At 45.6% G+C, this 19,432-nt stretch overlaps 1 protein-coding gene across 2 annotated transcripts in view; it reads left to right on the forward strand.

The window, feature by feature from the left end:
* The window catches only part of lama2 (laminin, alpha 2), a 102,689-nt gene that overhangs the window by 21,462 nt on the left and 61,795 nt on the right, over window positions 1–19,432 (forward strand). Inside the window, exons 4-13 of one of the 2 annotated variants that reach the window (XM_029258215.1) lie at window positions 5,798–6,040; window positions 7,438–7,617; window positions 8,335–8,424; window positions 8,595–8,712; window positions 8,944–9,122; window positions 9,235–9,334; window positions 9,580–9,740; window positions 10,371–10,511; window positions 12,002–12,172; window positions 17,984–18,085. In XM_029258215.1, the coding sequence (XP_029114048.1) occupies window positions 5,798–6,040; window positions 7,438–7,617; window positions 8,335–8,424; window positions 8,595–8,712; window positions 8,944–9,122; window positions 9,235–9,334; window positions 9,580–9,740; window positions 10,371–10,511; window positions 12,002–12,172; window positions 17,984–18,085 (1,485 nt within the window). Of the gene's footprint in view, window positions 1–5,797; window positions 6,041–7,437; window positions 7,618–8,334; window positions 8,425–8,594; window positions 8,713–8,943; window positions 9,123–9,234; window positions 9,335–9,579; window positions 9,741–10,370; window positions 10,512–12,001; window positions 12,173–13,796; window positions 13,999–17,983; window positions 18,086–19,432 lie in introns of those variants that run through there. The other variant, XM_029258218.1, reaches the window with a different exon arrangement.

Below are 19,432 nucleotides of genomic sequence, written 5' to 3' on the forward strand. Positions count from 1 at the left end.
CTGTTACCATCGTAGGCTGCGTTGATGCTGGTGTGTAAGATTATAAGAATGCCTATAACACTGTTCAATAAACCACCGTTTTTACATCTCAGGCTTGTTTTTACCTTGTTTGCATCCTCCTCAAAAAAGCCACACGATTAAAATTTCACCGTAGTAAAATGTCCAACTGAAATAAACATGCTGAGTGACCTACTTCATGTTAGAAAATGCATCAAACTCGGAAAACCAATGCTTGTAGTTTTCACTGCTGACAATTCAACGTTACAGCATTAGCATAGTTTTTCATCTATTGCTTCAAAGTACTGGGCTAAATAGTTTGTTTGGTGACATGTCAGATGTTACATTGGTTTTTAGGGTTTTCTACCAGGCGGTCTTTGGTTACTTACATTACTTCACTTAGCAGATGCTTTTCTTCAAAGTGACTTCCAATGAACTCTATGTAGTGTTATCAGCCCAACGCCTTATTCACCAAGGTGACTTACACTGCTGGATACACTACTTACAATGGGTCACTCAATCATTTATCAGTGAGACACACTTTCTCTATCACTCACACACTATGGGTGACTTAGAGTCATCAGTCCACTTGAACAGCATGTCTTTGGACTGTGTGAAGAAACCTACACCCACATGGGGAGAACATGCAAACTCCACAGACTGAGTGGAGATTAAACCCACCTCCTTTCATGCTACCCGGGCGCTGTGAGATAGCAACGCTATTCACTGTGTCACTGTGCTGAGGGTTTGGTGAAACATGAGTATCAAAGAAAACATGTCCATCGCACAGCAAGTTAAAATGACCCCTTAACTTAGACACAAAGGAATTCTCCATCATGAGTACTGATAGCAAAGAACCATTCCTCTATATGTTTCCATGTTACAAACAAATAATATTTTATTATATTTATTATGTTTGTATGTGGGTGGCGCGGTGGCACAGTGGGTTTGATTGGGTCCTGCTCTCCGGTGGGTCTGGGGTTCAGATCCCGCTTGGGGTGCCTTGCGACAGACTGGCGTCCTGTCCTGGGTGTGTCCCCTCCCCCTCCAGCCCTACGCCCTGTGTTGCTGGGTTAGGCTCCGGCTCCCCATGACCCTGCATGGGACAAGCAGGTTTCAGAAAAAGTGTGTGTGTTTGTATGTTTATTGGAAGGTCATCTGCATTTATATTTTGATTGAGTACATATTTGCATAGTTACAACTGGCTATACAGTTACAAAGTTTGTATTATTCTTAGTTTTGCTATTTTCTTTTTGACCATTTTTGTTTAAAATTTTCTGTTGTTTCATATTATCATCAACATGCCTTGGAAGTTATTTTTTGCGTATAATGAATACAGCAATGTCCGTCTCCATAGACACAAAGACCTGCCTCTCTTATTTCTTAGAAATAATCAAATCTTCCTGATTAAAACTAGTCAGCCTGCAGTAGTGGGGCCAGAAAGGTGCTCCTGCATAAACCCCTTCCACAGTTGTCTCAGGGGACAGATGAGAGACGCACGAAGAACCAGCATCTGTGCCTCTACAATCCAGATTGGTCCCTACAGTGAGCCCTGAGGATCACCAGACATAATTTCCTCCAGACCTTGTTTTTTAGCATGACTGAGCTAAAGGAAATCTCTTCAAGACAAAACAGACTGATTTTCTTATTCTACATTTTACAATTATCATGAGTTAAAAAAATGATATTCCATGTGAAGAGTTTTATTTATTCTTGACACCACAAACTGAAAGACTTTTTAAAAAGCATAGTTTTCGGGGAGAAAAAATAGAATTGGTATGTATTATATATCAAAGTCAGTTTTTCTACATGTTGTCAATATGATGGAATTTTACAATTTATAATTAACTTCATGGCTTATATAGGTCATTGTTTCCTTATCCTTTTCTTCCCTTTTCATTTTTTACTCATTTTTTAATGTGTTAAAGGCTTCTTGTTTGTCTCTCTGCTCTTTCTGTGGCCCAAGGTGCCTTAAAATGGGCATGTTTGAATGGGTGGTAACAATCCCTTGTGCAGATACAATGTAATTGCTTAGCAGACCCATTGGGACAGCAGGTGACCCATTTTATGGGAGAAATTTTGATTAACATCCTTGATCAACAGCATTACAGAAGAGCCTTTTCTTGGACTTTAGCCAACCACAATGTCATTCCTTTTCCTTGATACTATGTGACCCCCCCACCCTATACTTACAGATACTAGGTGGGCTAAGGTAGTTTAGTTTTTTAATGGCCAAAAAAACAAGATAAATATTTTTTCTGTCCTGCAAATTCTAATGTTCTCTCATGGACTGGTGGAAGTCTGACCTGGTACTCCTAACAAGAACAAGTACTGAACCGCAGACGTTGAATCAGTCTGTCTGCCATGGTTCCACTGTCGCTGACCTGTAACCGGATATTATTGACTTAAATGAAAATAGTCTATTAGTGCAATGTCTTTGGGTCTTCCAGGAAAGGGGATGCAGTCATCCCTGTTTGTGAGGGAGGAAAAGGAAGGAAGAGGGGCGAGTGTGTTTTTCTAGGGTGGATAAAAGCTTGGGCATCATCACAGTCAGAGCTGTTGGTGTTTTCAGTGCTTTGATGGTCATCATTTGACTAACTACTGATGGGAACTCACTGATATCACTTAATAAATGAAGGACGGGGCAAAGGTTTGGCTCTGGGAGGATTTGTAAAAGTCTTCCTCTGGAAGATAGAAGCACCAGGAATTCAGCTTAATACAAACCTATGACAGAACATGGACAGAGAGGGTCAACCGTACATATGAATCTACTCACTTGATGATGAGAGTGTTCTTTCTAGTCTCAACCTCTCCATCTTATGGTCCTGGACTAGTTTTGTTTCTTTGTTGATATTAACTGCATATTAATTATATCTCTTTGTATTAAACTGATCTGGCATGTGACAATACCAATAAGGGCAAGACTGTTAAAATGACAGCCCTCTGTCAATGTCATTGACATTCGTCCTGCTCACTGTTTGTTCAGCAGTCAAGGTGAATACAGTCAAACCCCTTGGTTTACTGACATTGTCAGTGATGCACTGTTTATGCAAAGCACTTAAACACAGTGTTATGGTCAATGTGCATTGGAGATGTTGCTATGGAAATGTCTCAGAACAGCAACTTTTCACAAATACTAATGCCAATGCAGTGAGTTGATGTTTATCATTATTATGTTTTGGTTTTATCAGTCAGACTATTTTCATAGGTGTAATATATTGTGGCATCGTAGAGATTACAGAGACCGTTGCTTTCATAAATAATACAAAACATTGTCAAATCGTGACACAGCAAACAGTCAGCACTCAGCTTTGGGCATTTTTACATGACAGCGTATCGCAGCATGTAGCTTGAATGTAACGAGATCATGTCCCTGAGGTGTATTACTGTAGGGTTACCGTCCCTTTCAGCACGCGAGGACACTGAGTGCGACCTGCACTATGCCGAAGCCCCATTCCCCAGCAGTCACAGTAACGCCTGTCACTTTACAGGTTAATGAGTCATTTCCGGCCCTGCTCTGGGTGATGTGTTCCAATATAGTATTGTCAACCATGACGTCAGGGCATTCGTATTTTTTTTCCAGACCTCTCCCTCATTATGCTGCTGAAATGACAGGTAGCAGTGGGGGAGGGGTGTGCATCTTTTGGAGGGAACACGAGAGGCAGTCTTAGAGAGCCGTCGCAAGGAGCAGTCTCTGTCATCGGGTCCGCCAGGGCTGTCTGCCAGCGTGGCATGGCATGGCGTGGCATGGCACGGGCCTGCCAGTCATTAACATGACGTTTTGCACACCTCGCACATGGGAGCACTAGCGCGCCCCAGAGGCTGGCAAGGAGAGTCACGCATTTAGGGATTTCTAGCCTATCTCCCGCTCCGTCGACAATAGCCCAGCAATTTTACCCTGGGTGTCTCAAGCATAACTATGGTAGCTTTCCTGGCACTAATTATGATGCCATGTGAGTAATTAGTGAAAACAGACTGGGAAAAAATAATGATGTGTGCTTTTAGCTTTCTTTTATCTGTTGTCAAAGTGACCTATAATGGTTCTGAGAATGGTATGCCATCGTTCCTTCTAATAACGTGTGAAATGCTGGAAAGGCCTACAATTTAGCAAACTTGACTCTAGACAAATTAGAGAACCAAGCCTTGTTTGCACAACTGTTAGCCCAGTACACCGGTTTGGCCTTATTAATTCATGCGTTTGGCTGCCTTGACAGCAGTAGATCTAAGTTTCATGAATACCTTTGAGTTACAATTCTTTTCAATTAACAGATAAGGATTTCTTCTCAGTTTCTGCAGATGCATGTGCTAATTTTCGAACAACCAGCAGCCCTCTTCTGCATAACCTACATTAAAAGAAAAGAAGAAACATTTAAGCATATCACCATTCATTGTGCAAGATAACACGGAGCAATTTTAATAATTGAGACTGGGAGGTTATCTTTTGCTTAACTCCCACCTAATTTGCTAAATTTAAAATCCAGTAATATATCTTGAACACACTATGCATTCGCACCTTGTCTGTTTTTATGATTTGTCACCGTCATTGAAGAATGTAGGATTAAAGGAATGAAAAGAGGAGAATTGGTGTCACTCGCCTGCTTTAATAATGCTGCATAAAGCGTTCAGATGTTGTTCATTTGTTGCTTGTGTTGAAGATTCGAATAGCGGTCCAACGTTTCCATGCATTCTGCCACTTGGGGGAAGGGCCTCACATCGGAGGGAACCAATACAAAACCCCTTCCTGTGACCCACAATCCTAATGGCTCTCAACACACATGTGAGTCATGATACCACAGTGTCCAGGTCACATTCCAACCTTCTACCGCAAAACAGATGTAGATTGTCTATGTCGTCAACGTGGTCCTGCTCGCTGCAAATTAGCACATTTAGGAAGACTTATCCCCCTCCCCCCTAACCCCCATGCAGGAAACAAAGATCTTTTGTCATTTTTTCCCTCTCTGTTACCTGAGCGGAATCTTATTCGGTTCCAGCTCAGGCGATGAATGCAGGTTTGACGAGTCTCTCCACGGTGTAAATGGGGAAATACAACACCGTTATCTGTCGCAGATGAAAGAGGCAGTGAGTCACTTTTGAAGTCAATAGCGAAGGGTAGGTTAGGTGTCTCTCATCGTGAGAAATGGACTCGCATGTAAAAGACGGGCCACAAAAGATTTTAAGTTTTTCAGTGTGTGTGCCACGAAAAAAGTTGAACGTCATCTCTCTTAAGCTTTTAATAATTTTTGTGCCGACACATTGTGACGGGTTCCTCGGTGTCCCTTGTCTTCTCAGTGGTGTGGAGGAGACACAGGGGAGTCTTGTACTACCGCTTTACCATGGATTGGGTTACATGGAACCCCAGGTGTATCCACCCTCAGGTGTTCCTGTAGACAGAAGGAACAAGGTGGGATTGCTAAAAGTCAGTTGCTTTTCTCCTTCTGTTTCTGTCTGATGCCTTCCACCAGCAGCACGTTGATCCGCGCCCTGAGCACTGGCATCATCCCACAGGCAAACAGTGGAAGCACAGCCATAATCCGTTAATAAGCAAGGCTAATTTCTTGGAATTCTTTGAATATTTTCCCATGAGTTGCCGCGCTCATCAGTAGCGACTCATTCAAATGACTTTTCCAGTACAGAAGCAGCAATAATCCACAGTCTGGAGATGGCGGGGCTTCTCCTGGCCAGGGGGCTGAGAAGAGGAGGGAGTTTCCAGAAAATAACTACAAAGCAGTACAGAAAAAGGGTTAGTGTCTGGGTTGAGGACTGTTTTTCAATGCTATGGGAAACCCATGTCCCCCTGCAGGTGTTCCAGATTGCCTATGTCATCCTAAAAGCGGCGAACTCACCCCGCCCTGGGAACTGGGTGCTGGAGCGCTCACTGGATGGTGTGACCTTCACCCCCTGGCAGTACTACGCCATCACCGACACGGAGTGCATCACTCGCTACGGCATCGTACCTAGGACCGGCCCGCCCTCGTACATCCGTGACGACGAGGTCATCTGCACCTCCTTCTACTCCAAAATCCACCCGCTGGAAAATGGGGAGGTGAGGGGCAAACTTCATGGAGGTTTACTCTACCTTGTGTGTGGGTTATGATGAATTAAACTTAATGGTTTTGGTAAAAGAATAGGCTGCATAAAACCATTCCACTGATATGTCTCTTCATTCCCATTTCCCATTAATATCTGATATTATAGAAAGGTGTAGCTGGAAAATGCTCACAGGATATTTCACGAAGCTACCAACTACTAGTTATAGGCAACACAGCTGGAAACGTGAAAATACCAAATGCATAGTTACACTGACATAATCAAAGATATACTTTGGTGCAGGTTTCTACCACAATGAGCATGAGAAACAATATATGAAATAACCCAATTTCTGTTACTTCTGTGCATTTAAATAGCTTTTAAGGATCAACAGAGGCCTTCTTCTAAGAACCACATACACAAACAAAAACACACACACGCACTCGCTCCTTGCTCATTAGTCCTAGAAAGGCGGCCTTGGATCAGCTACATGTTGAAATGACTTTTCAAATTGACAATTAGTGAAGATTAAAGTGTTGCCAGTGTGCCGCATGTCTCATTAACATAGGAGTGGGGACCCAGATTAGAGGCTCTGGGTTTGTGCAGTCATGCACGTGGCTCCTCCTCTGCTTTTGCCTCATTAATGCAATGTGCCAGTCATTAGCGCACGGTCGGTCCCATATTTGAGGTACTGGCTTTACACACAGTCCCTCATGTAGCTTCTCCCGTGCCTTGGCCTCACAATGGAAATGTCATTCATTAAAAAATTGAGTGGGAACCTGGAGTAGTGGCACGTGGTTTATACAGCCATCCACGTGGCATCTCCTCTGCAAGACTGATGGAACATGTCATCAATCAATAGATAAGGAGGGTACCAAACTAAAGAACCCAGGCTGCCCCCACCTCTGTCTCACCGGTAGGACATATTGAGACCAGCTAACATGAGTACGATACTGTATTAACACATACTGCAATACAGGTCAAAACCTTGTAATGCATCTGAATAAATCATATATGATTTAGCATTAATAAAGTGTATCTTACTAAAAATGAGTGCACCATGTATTTTATGGAGTAAATATGTAAGCTGTTCAGTGCTTTTGTGCAACATTCAAGGTAGGCTGAAGCAAGGGCTGCAGATGTACTATGAAATGAATTGTACTAATTGCTCCCCTGTAATTTACCGTGTTCCTCCTTTGATAGTGATCAGTGAGTGATCTGGCCTGTAATGTAGACTGTCTGCTCTTAATCAGCTTTTTAAGTTTTGTTAGCAGGGTAATTGCTTTGGCTGCATACACAGATGAAGCATCTACTTGCATAATTACCACTGCTGTTCCCCAGGATGTCCTCCTGTCTGTGCTCTGCCCATTAGTGAGCATCTTTTGTGTTGTTCGCGGTTCTTCTGGACCACAGATCCACACGTCCCTGATCAACGGGAGGCCCAGCGCTGAAGATCCCTCCCCTACCTTGCTAAACTTCACCTCGGCCCGCTACATCCGCTTCCAGTTCCAGCGAATCAGGACACTAAATGCTGACCTCATGACACTGGCTGTCAATGACCCTCGAGAGATTGACCCCATCGTCACAAGACGGGTAAAATCCTTAATTTGCTAATTATTATTTAAAATTTACAGGTAAACACAAGCTACTGGTGAGATTTTCAAAATTCCAGTGCACTCATTGATATTAGGTGTATCTTGGGTATATTGGGTGACCCAGTCAAAAGGGCCTTCACTGAAAATGTCCACGATAAAAAAAGTCTGGCTCTTTATAGGAACTTCTGCACTCAGACTCACTGTTTCTTGAGCTCCTCGGTCCACTCCTCTACTCCACGTAATTAGTAGACTGACCTACCTCTGAGTGACACATTTCTCATTAGAAAGCAGAGCTCAGTGTGCACCAACCAAAGGGACTTTTGATTGTTCCGATGTAATTTCATTGCCAAGACACTGTAATAAATATAGAATACCAATGAGTCTCTACGAAACTGACTTATTACATAGTAACATTATTGCAGACTTAGGTATGATTGCACACGGAACCTCAACAATGAAAGGAATTGAGCGGTCTGATTTTTTTTTTTCAGGCCAAACCCTCTAATCGCAGGTCTGCATACGGGAAAGAAATATTTATAACAAGTTGCCTGATTTACAACAACATCTAGTCCGAGAGTCCCAGTTTAATTGCTTTTCCTTCAACTGACAATGTGGACATTGTGCATGACCGTCAGTGCTTTGGTCTGAAGCTGGGTTTGATTAAAGAAAAGTCTGACCTCCGGACACCTTTTCTCTGTGTTTATTGCGTTTGCAGTATTACTATTCAATCAAGGACATTTCCGTCGGAGGGATGTGTATTTGCTACGGCCACGCCAAAGCATGTCCCCTGCATAATGAGACAAAGGTTTGGTTATGCATTCGGTATTTATCACCCCTGTCTTTCTTTTATTAATATCAAGGCAAATCTGATAGTTAAGGGACAACTGAAACCCTGTTTCTGCAGTTATCACTTCTGACACCCTGGCCCAGCGCTAAACTCTCACCTTGTGCTATTAACGATAACCTTTATGTCAGAAATTCAGCTGCGAGTGTGAGGACAACACTTGCGGGGACAGCTGTGACCGGTGTTGTCCCGGCTACAACCAGCAGCCGTGGATGGCTGGGACGTTCCTGACCCGTCACGTCTGCGAGAGTAAGCCCCAAGGCCTACGCTAGCATGCTAATGTGCTAACATCCTAACTTCGTAAAGCCGGCAGTTTGGATGTTTTCCTTCTTTGGTATTCAACAATTCTGCACTTCCTTCCTTCTTTTAGCTTGGTCATGATGTAGGTTTTACAGAATGAGCAAAGTCCACACGTAAGCAACACATACTCATCCTGGTTCCTCAGACAAGCTACTAATCGGAACTTGGCCCTGTTTCCAGAGTGCAACTGTCACGGCAAGTCTGAGGAGTGCTACTACAACCAGACGGTTGCGGACTTGAAGCTGAGTCTGAACATGAAAGGGACATACGAGGGTGGTGGCGTCTGCATCGGGTGTGCCTACCACACAGCCGGGGTTAACTGCGAGACCTGTGCCAACGGCTACTACCGGCCCGCTGGGGTGCGTAGCCGAGGGAACACGTAGCTGTAGGAGACCTTGCTGCTCCAAGGCGGCTCCCTGTCTAACACCGCTGGCAATCTCTGTTTAAGGTGTCTTCATCCCTGCCTTCTAGGTGAACCCGATGGAACTAGACCCTTGCATGCCCTGTGAATGCAACCCCATAGGTTCCGTCCACCGTGTTTGTGTCCCGGACGAGACTCAGGCCGAAGGAGGTGCGATGTTTACGCTCTTCAGCTCTTTTGAACATAACTGATTTACATTACTCTATCTACATCTGCTGGCATTCCTTTAAGTTTTTCCGTCATTTGTACAGCTGAATGTAAGGCAGTCATGTTATCGACATACTCAACAGACAGGCCCTTGGGATATTTTAAACCACTCTCTTCAGGTTACCGCCTGCTGCCCCCTGTGCTGCATATGTGAGTTTTTTGTGTTTGCCCTGTGTGTCGACTTGCAGGTTTGAGCAGTGGCTCCTGCCATTGCAAGGAGGGCTACGACGGGGAGAAGTGTGACCGGTGTGCTTTTGGGTACATGGGCTACCCAGACTGCCTGCGCTGCAAGTGTAGCCTGGAAGGAAGCCTCAACAAGGACCCATGCAAACTGCCTTGCATCTGCAAGGTGTGCTATGTCCGTTTCCGGTCCAGGTTATTCCCACCACTTGCCAGCCCACCCTACAGCTTTTCCACCTCTTAAAATTAAAATTTAAAATTATTGATTAAAATTTTTTGATCGTTTCCATCAATTTGTGCTACTGGTAGCTAACCTGGAGCACTTTTGTTGATAATATACAACAAAATTTGGGCACCGAGAGTCAAAGTAAAAATGAAGACATTATTTGGTTATTCAGAATCCAGCTATATCTGGTGAAAAGGAGAGTAATAACTATACTAGCTGAAATTTGATGGTGTAATATTTCAGCTGTGAGTTTGTTCTTTAATGAAGTCCTGTAGGGATTTCAGTCAGCTTAATCTCTTCCTGATTCAATTGCTGCTAAGCTTTTTCATGACAATTTACTTCTTTTTTTTTACGCCAGTATAATTGTCCATATTATTTGGGGAGGGGGCAACGGAGTCAGTGATGTAACAGATGTAGCTATTTCAGGATTTTCATTTGATTTTTTTTTTTTTCAAATGTTCCCTTTAGTCACAGAATGCTTTTTTTGTGAGATATTAAAACAACTAAAGTCACCAGAGTCAGTACACCCATGATCCCTAACACTTATCTCTGTTTGTATCTCGCTTTGTTCAGAGTAACGTGGAGGGGGACAACTGCGACCGCTGCAAGCCGGGCTTCCACAACCTTCGCGGTGACGATCTCCACGGCTGTGAAAAGTGCTTCTGCTCGGGAGTGGCGACCGACTGCGCCGACTCCCAGTGGGCCTACCGTAATGTGAGAGATGAGCAGGCTGTGCTCCCTCATCCCTACCACTCCGAAACTCATTAGTACATCCTCTGCATAGCCGTGTTTAACTCCTTCTCTTTGGAGGGGGTTGGGGAGGGGAGGAGTTTTCGACACAGGTTCATTAAAACCGGACACTGCCGTCTGTAACGGCGGGAAGGCTTCGCTGAGCTGTAAATGCGAGCTGATTTATAGCGTGTCACCGACGGTGACACGTTGAAGGGAGGAGTCCGCAGGAGGTCGGAGGTTAATAGTCTGCGGGGGTACGTGTTGGTAAACAGAGGGGGGTGTTGAAGGCAGCCCGGGAGGGAGCTGCGGGTGGGGGAGCGGGGGTGTCACCGGATCGCAGGAGATGATCGACGCCGTGATGCGGTGCATGACGGGCAGCTGGCCATCTGTCTCCGTAATTAAGCTGACCTTGAGTTCTCCTTTCACAAGTCCTCTCTCCATAATCACCACCTCCGTGTGATTGCGTTTGTGTGAGAGTCGTCCGTGAGTTAGCATGTGCGCGCATGCCAGAGTGTGTCCCCAGCCGTCGCTGGGGGCCATTTTCACAGCCCTCACATAAACACACTTAAAGCAGCAAATTAGATTGCTCGCCCCACACGGTGCAAAGATTATTTATGCTTTTGGACAGCTGTTGAACAAGCTCCTTTATCAAAAAGCTTGAGATTTTAGAGACAAAAATTTACATCGGTTTACATATATCCGTTTAGCAGACAGTTTTGTCCAAAGTGATGTACAACTCAGAGTAGAAAAAGTGCATTTTGCAACAGGTGAAGAGCTTTAAATACAGACACGCAGTTGTGAAAGCACGGTCTGTTTCCCCAGTACCACTGCTTTTGGTTGGCACACAAGAATATTTCCATATAGAATTGATAGGAAATACAAAATGATTGTCATGGACGATGTGATGAAATTTCATGGACTAGTTCAGAGATCTGGAGATCCAACAGAGATAAGTTAAGAGGTCCTCCTTGAATCTTGAGAAGGATTCAGCAGTTCTGAGGGAGACAGGGAGCTCATTCCACCACACTGCAGCCAGATCCAAAACGCTACGGACTTCAGACCTCTACTGAGTACCTCGGATGGTGGGGGGGAGGTGGTGTTGCGTGGTTATTGGGAGGGATCGGGCTCTATAAATTAGGATGCTGATCCTTTGACCTTTCCGTAGATCAGAGGATCAAAATAATCAGACTCTTGAGCTTCATATGGGCAGCTGTAGGAAACCCGTGACACTTGCAAGGAGAGGAGATACACTGGAACACTTTGGCAGGTTAAACCCCACTTGTGCCACAGTAATCTGGATCAAATTTCACCTGCGAGCGTATCTGAACATTTTTTTGTTAGAGACTGACACCATCTGAGCTCACTTTCAGCGTGACTTTCTGAGCTTGTGTGATTTCCAGTATGTGACTCCTTTTGTGTTCGTGTGTTTTTGACTGAGAAATGGCCTGAATTCATTGTTTTCTGCCGACCAGGTGACGTCCGTGTCAGGCTGGTCCCTCAGTGGCCCGGACGGAGAGGGCAACGTGTGGCCTGTGCCCAGCCACGACGCCTCGCAGGGGCTCAGCGTCAGCCATGCAGAAGCCAGGGGCCGCTTAGGGGTGCCATACTACTGGAAGGCCCCCCATGCCTTCCTGGGGAACAAGGTGGGTCGACTAATGTTTTTATGCTAACCCGACGCAGAGGGACAAACGAACCTCACCTGGCCTGCTGGGTAGCGTAGTATTTACACCACCTCCTGTTATACCACCTTAAAGTGGTACAACAGGAGGTGGTTTAAATTCTAAAAAACTGTCTACTTATATTGAATTGCTCTATTACAATTTGCACAGCTGTATAAATAGGGAAGAAATTGCAGTTTACAAACCTAACAATGAAAGTCACTTGGGATAAATATTCCACAAAAATAACAGTTAACAATAATACAATCATAATATTACTGCACCATTCGTGCTGTTCTTGCAGTCAGACAAGAACATTCATCGATGTTGTAAGAGGGGCAGGTCGAGTGACCTCGGGACGAGGGAGATGTATTTGTCTGCGCTCACTTTGAATCGCAACAGCAACTGCTGAACACACATTTGGGATATTTTGCTCTCGTCGTGTTTGTTTTAGAATTGCATGAATATTTGGAAAACACATGGAACGATTTGGAACAAGTACGCTGCAGAGGTTTGAAGTGGTTGGCGGGTCATGACCTCTGCGTATGGTGTTAGCAATCACAGTCCTATCTCGACGCTTCGTTCCTCCCTACGTCGGCTGTTAACGGTTCATAGATGACTAGTGACTGACTTTGCTCTCGATACGCAGAGCATTGCACCATATTAGCCCTGACACGTCGCATCTCGGGTACGTGTTCCATCCAGCGGCCTCAATTTTTCCCCACTTTCATCTCCGCGCTTCCTGAGCAAGGACACATTGCTCCATTTCAAGTGTTACGAAATCCCCCCTTATAATAATATTCACTGGGCTTTTCCTGCCCAGCGCAGGAGGAGGAGACATGATTATGAGTATTGTATGCTGTCCAGAATAGGAAGCAAATGTTTGCGTGGATGTGGCAGTCAGTCAGGATTTGTGTAAAATGATCAGACGCAGAGGCTGGGAAATTTCTCACGCTACAGTAACGCTTAAAGCCCAGCACAATTATTTGAGTACATCTCCTGTGCCATGTTTCATCGTACGAATTAGGGTGGCTGTGACGTGCATTAGCAGTGACAGCCAGCTTTCTTTTACATGCAAAGCAGGAATTAGTGTATTTCTGTGCCACTGCCCCAGTGCGTGCGCGCGCGCTCGCTTATGGACCCCGGCTCAAGACGGTTGGGTGTGTGAGTGTGCGCGCGTGTGTTTGCGTGTAAGGGTCTCTGTATGTGTGAGTGCGTTTGTGTGTATGATACGGTGCATTTCGGTCGCTGTTCAGTACGTGAGCGTTGCGTGCACTAGTTAATACGTGTGTATAAATGTGTTTGTGTGCGCATATTTGAAACCGTATGTGGGTGTACCTGTGCGCGTGTGTGTGTGTGAGTGCACGTTCTGTTTATCGTAACGTGTGTCCTCATCGATTCGTGTGCGTTTCCGCGAATTTGTTTTGCCGCGTGTTTGCAGATGTGTGCGTTCTTATATGGCCCGGAGCATGTATCGGTGAGAATGCGTTCGTGTATATGTGTGAGTACTTGTTATGCGAGACCGCGTGTGTTTACGAGTGTGTGTGAGCAGGAGAGATGGGGTCGCAGACCAGGGGCCCATTTGTTACCGTGCTGCTGCCGTTGCTGCTCCTTCTCAGCCGGGGAGGAGATTAATCACAGGCTCGGTACGTGACATTTGTGAGAAGAAAAAGATATTATGAAGACCACAAATGGAGACGCGCTGGCGTCCTGCCCGGGAGGACAAAGCCTCCGTGGCTCCTGTTTGCACCCGGCAACCAGCGCGACCTGAACACGGTCCAACCCCGCAACCCTGGAGATGGGATTTACAGGTCTGGGCGAACTGGAGGAAACCCTATCAGCTGTACAGTACAGCGCTCTTCTGCAACGTTTCGCATGAGAAGCTGCATATTTCACTTTCAAATAACCCTGGTGCGCTAAGGCAAATTTACTCAGAATTTTATCAACACAACATTCGAAAAAATGTGCAAATAGAAGGTATATAATGATTATCGTGTATTTTTTTACTGCAGCGGTAATTAATTTTTAGGCTCTCCTGCGCAGCAATGGAAGCGCTCTATGTTCTAGGCTGGGCAGCATAACTGGAGACCCACAAACAAACCCCAATGAACTTTTCTTGACAAAACCCTTCGGGCCCTGATTGACTGTTGCCTGTGCACAGCCGCTTCTTGGCTTCCGCAGGCAGGCGAAATGAAAGGAATAGCAGCAATTATGGCGCCTGCCTCTTCACTGAGTTGTGACCCATCACGGGTAATAGACTATTATGATGATAAATGAACCCATCTCGGCGGCGCTTGCCTGAGTACACACTTGTGCGCTCTCCCGGAGAGGGAGGGGGGCCGTTACCCCTTGTCTTCGGCCTGACACGGCCAGCGGCTCAGCGAGTATGCATGGATGGACGCCAGAGATTGTTTTACCCAAATGAATATATTTACTGAGCCTACTGCGGCCCGAGGCTCCCGCCCCGCTGGCCGAATCGTCCCTCCGCGCCTCGACCCCCCCCGGCCCTCCTCCACGAGGCAAGTCAAGGGGCGGCGGAGGCAGTTGCCGTGACGTCCGCGCTTGCCGTCGTGCCCCGTTGACCTGCCACCCTCCCACCCACTCACCGTGTCAGAGTGGCATGATGAAGCGCCCGTTGCCCCCCACCCCACTGCTCAGCGGTCTTGCTTGCTGTCAATTTAATGCGCCTCGCACCGCTCGGATGGGGGTTTAAAAGGCTGCTGCTCATTTAGTGTTTGGAGAGTTTTAATGCACCCTAATACGTGCAGGGATTAAATGCGTGTTTTTGAATCTGTTTTTAATGTGACTTTTGGTGAGTCTGTACATTAAGGACATTTTAAAAATAATTGCTTCTGTCTGACGGCTTGGCTTTTTAGTACACCGTGAGAGAGGCTTTCTGGAAAATGTTTCGTGTCAGCAAGTTTATATGAAAGGACTCGGAAAAACACAGTGTAAGACGAGGCAGGGGACTATGGTTTAATGCATGTTTTTTCTGTGTTTGCCATTTTTCATAGCATAATTTATGTTTACAGTTAATCATTTACGATGGTCGATAAGGTACGGCGAGAGTACATGAAAGAACAAGTACAGTATTGATGGATCAGCAGTAAAACTGTCTTTTTCCCCATTGCGGTTGAACATTGCTCTCATGTATACGTACAGTAGCGCACTTTAAACACACAGTCGTTCGTGTCAGTGTCCACGGTATATTCGGGAAGAGATAAAATCTCAAAAGATCAAGTGTTTACGTGTTTTACATATTACTAAAGGCGTCTGAAATGTTACCCGACAGTATGGAGACGTAGCGCACTGCTGGTTGTCAACAGATCTCTTTTGGCTGCGGTACTAGTTACCTTTGTCCTGGATCTTCATGTTCCCTCGCAGTCCTGGGTTTTCAATGTCCCTGATGTGTTTCACAGGCACATGTGCTTTTTTCACACTGTGCCTGGGATGTGGTTCCACACAGGAGCAGCGTTCTGGAGGGAAGCCCTTTCTTTGTAGATGTCCTATGGGTGGCCGTTGGGAAAACACACAAACGGTCAGCTCTATGAAATGAGAACAAACAAAATCGAGGCACCATAACAGGGCAAGCAGATGTGGGACCACATCCCATCAGAAGGACACTTCCTGAGAGGTGGGCTTGGGGCTTGGGATGAGGTCCAGGCTCCAGTTGGGTCCATTTGGGGAAAGGAGGCCATCTGAACCTGTCAACCCCCTCAACTGAGAGAGCAAGAGTGCTCTGCTTGATTCATTAAACATCACTGCCTTTGCACTGACTCTGTTCCTTTGCACTTTCGAGGGCCCTTGATGGCTTTTGAGAAGATATTAGTTCAGAATTATCTCAAGGTGTGCAAATAGTGCAGATGGTTCATTTGCTTTGTAAACATCGAGGGTATACTAAGCGGAGAGAGGTTTACGAAACCAGTCGGTGACTCTAATTTTTGCACAGTGGTGCTATGAGAGGGAGGTTTGTCTTTTACCCAATGCAATGAAAAGGCACAAACACACGGTGAGACAACTCCCCAAATCCACCCAGCTGACCCCACAACCTGTATTATTGCCTTTCTCGGACAACTCCCCGAGTTGCCTTCAAAAAGGCGTGTTCAGTCTCAGTTTTGTTCCATTCGCTTGAGTCAAGAGACTGTGTTGCCGAGAGTACCATTCGGGCGGACACCTTGCTCCCGATATTCTTTGTGTATTCCTTCGAAGGCTTTACGTCAGGAAGAAAGGACGCATCGTGATGTGGGAAAGGGCACGCTGCAGGGTGAAACGGTTCAGTTTAGTGCCCGCTGGGAATTATGTTGTTGATCTCTGTCGGCTGTTTTATAAATGTACCTTTTCATTTCCACAAGTGAAAACGTCCCGAGGTCTTGACAAATTCTGTGTCTTAGCATTGGGTCCTCTTTCTCTGCACAGCTGGGTTTTGTTCAAAACCCCGTGTGGGTTCATGAGGGTTTGGTCCCGGGTGCCCCTCGGCCCCATGGGTGAGTGGGTCGACGCCGCTGTGAGTCCACGCCAGCCCACCCCCGCCGCGACTCTGTCCATTCGATGCGACGACACCCTGGAGCTGTGCATTTCAGTCTCAGCGGGGCGGCCACATGTGGAGAGGGAAAAAAACAAGCAAACACAAAGAACACCAGAGCGGAAATGGGCTTCTCTTTCACAAGAGAAAGCAAAACACAGACGAGGAGGGTTTGTTTGGAAAGCTGCGGGAGTTAAAGCTTGACCGGGGGCGGCGGGAGAAGAAGGACAGCCCTGGAAGAAAAGCGAGAGTTGAAGAAAGTTGATCGTGAGGGAACATGTGGCTTACAACTGACCTCTGAACTTTGACCTCAACGATGAGGCCAAGCTTCAGCTTCTCAGAGACTTAGGTGTTTAAGGCTGACCTGAAAATGGGGCATCCGCTCCTTGAGCAAGAAGAGGGGGGATGAAAAAATTGTCCCGGATTTCCTTCCAAAACCAAGCGAGTCGTAGTGACTGTCGGTATGAATGTCTTTACAACTCAAGGGAAGGCAAAGCAGAGTCGAATTTGTACAGTAAGGACTGTAGCTCAGCCACTGCTCCGCACTACGTGTAATGTCACAGGGCAAGCCTCGGGGATTGTGGGTAGTGATTTCCCCCACAGCGGGATTTTTCTGAGCTGTCGGCTCGCTCTGTTCCTACCCAGAAGGCACTGGGCCTTGTTCAGGTTGGTGTCTCTCTATTTATAGAGACACAATTAGCATTCTCTTTAGAAAAAGGTCATTGTTCCTCTGGCAGATTAAGGAGGATTTGAATAAGTCAATAATATGTATTTAATATACACTGTGCTATTAGCTGGGTGAGTTTAAGTCTTCCTAGATGGAGTGGAGTGTTTACTGTACTTAGGTGATGTATTGCTGTAGAACTAGTCCGTCACCGCTGCACGAGTACTTTTCCGCAGTCGGGAAAATGAAGCGCAAGGTCTGTGATTCCTGTCATTACAAAGCATCTTAACAAGGCTTCTCAGCCAGTATTTACTTCAAACCAGATTTTCGGAAACATTTTGCTAATCGCAATCCCACCTCTAAAATTATTCTCTACATCGCACCCAGTGCAGCATCATGCAGAATTTCTCAATGAGTATTAGCATAAGTATGTGACACTTATAGCTCTGCCTTCTGAGTTTCATAATCTACCTACCATGAAGCACAAAGACAAGTTGCCAGTTAAAATTATTCTGGTTTAATCCCACATAACGCTAAAAATATAACTGCGAATGCATCTCTGTGTTTAAACACGGCTGTGTAAGTGAGGCGGCTCATGGTGTGATTGCAGCTGGCGGCCTACGGAGGGAGGTTGCTGTATACCGTCTCCTACGAAACAGAGAGGAAGGACAAAGCTGTCCATGCCACCACCCTTCCTGACGTCATCCTGCAGGTATGTTCTCCTCTTTTCTCACGGCTTGCGGTACAGTGCGCGAAAACCGAGCCAAGTGACAGGGGTCAACCTTAAACTCCCTTGGCCGACTTGCCAAGGCCCACTGTTTCGATCGATCGAAGTGAAATGCCTCCAGTGTTTGTCTTCTTCACCTATTTTAAAGGAAAGTATAGGAGGTGATCTTCTCTAAGTCTGCTTGGCATTGTTTAAAGTTCAGGATGTGCACGCCTGAAAGATTCATCTGGTTCAGTTTAGACAGTGCTGGTCCCCAGATGTTCCTCAGGAGCAGGGTGCCCCCGGTAATCATCTAGCATGTGTCTGCTATTAGTGGCTCCTTGGCAAAGTGAATGAAGTTAGGGGCCATTTGGCTATTTCAGGGGCACCGCCTGAACACAGTTTCGGCGGGATTATAAAATGGCTCATGCAATCACATGATCGCCATCCCGCTGGCGTCCAAAAACAGACATTTGGCCAGATGAAGGCTAGGCTCCACATCCTTTTATTTACAAGTGTCCAAGGCTTTGCAAAAGGGTCTGAGCGAATCTTCTCAAGCTCACAAAGCTGATGCAGTGTAAACTTCTCCAGGGCTGCGATACTTAATTGTATCTTGTGCGTTAATTGCCTTTCATCCTATGTCAGATACAGTGGTCTCACAGTGATGTGGCTCGCAATAAATGGGAGCTTGGTTGTTTTTTTTAATTAGCTCAATTCAAAAAGAGTCAGGGGGGGTCTGTTTGGATCATGAAAAGCATCATGAGAGCATTGTGCATGGACCCTCTCACTGAAGGGGCACTAGTTGTAATTTTAAATGTATGTTTAATGAGTAAATCTGAAGGCAAAACTTCCATCCCTTATATCCATTAACACTATACGTTAGAGGGGCAGAAGTATGCTTATTAATATTGTTTTCCCTCCTGCATTTTTTTTATACTGCAGTGGTAATATCTAACTTCCTTATTCTGACATACACCGTACAATATGTTGAATTAAGCAAGTCAGCCTCAGTGATAATAATAAAAATAATAATAATAATACTCAGGCAATAATAACTGGACAAAAACGCAAATAACCCGCATGCATATTTCATATTGCAGCGTATGAAACGTTGGCAATCATAATTTGATCTTCCAAGGCGTGGGCAGTGGAATGTGAAGCCATCGCTGACTAATATTTGCCCTGGATTTAACAGTCAGTTTCCCACTTGGGAAACCTGGAGCCTGAGCTGGAACTCGAAAGTTTTCCTCCGGTTTCCGGAACCCTTAAATTTCTCCTTATCAAAAATGCCAGAAATTCTGGCTTATCCGACGCTTTAAGCCCTTGCTGAAGCCAGGCTACAAGCCTAGACAA

The sequence above is a fragment of the Scleropages formosus genome, chromosome 1 (assembly GCF_900964775.1).
Source record: "Scleropages formosus chromosome 1, fSclFor1.1, whole genome shotgun sequence".
NCBI classification, from domain to species: domain Eukaryota; kingdom Metazoa; phylum Chordata; class Actinopteri; order Osteoglossiformes; family Osteoglossidae; genus Scleropages; species Scleropages formosus.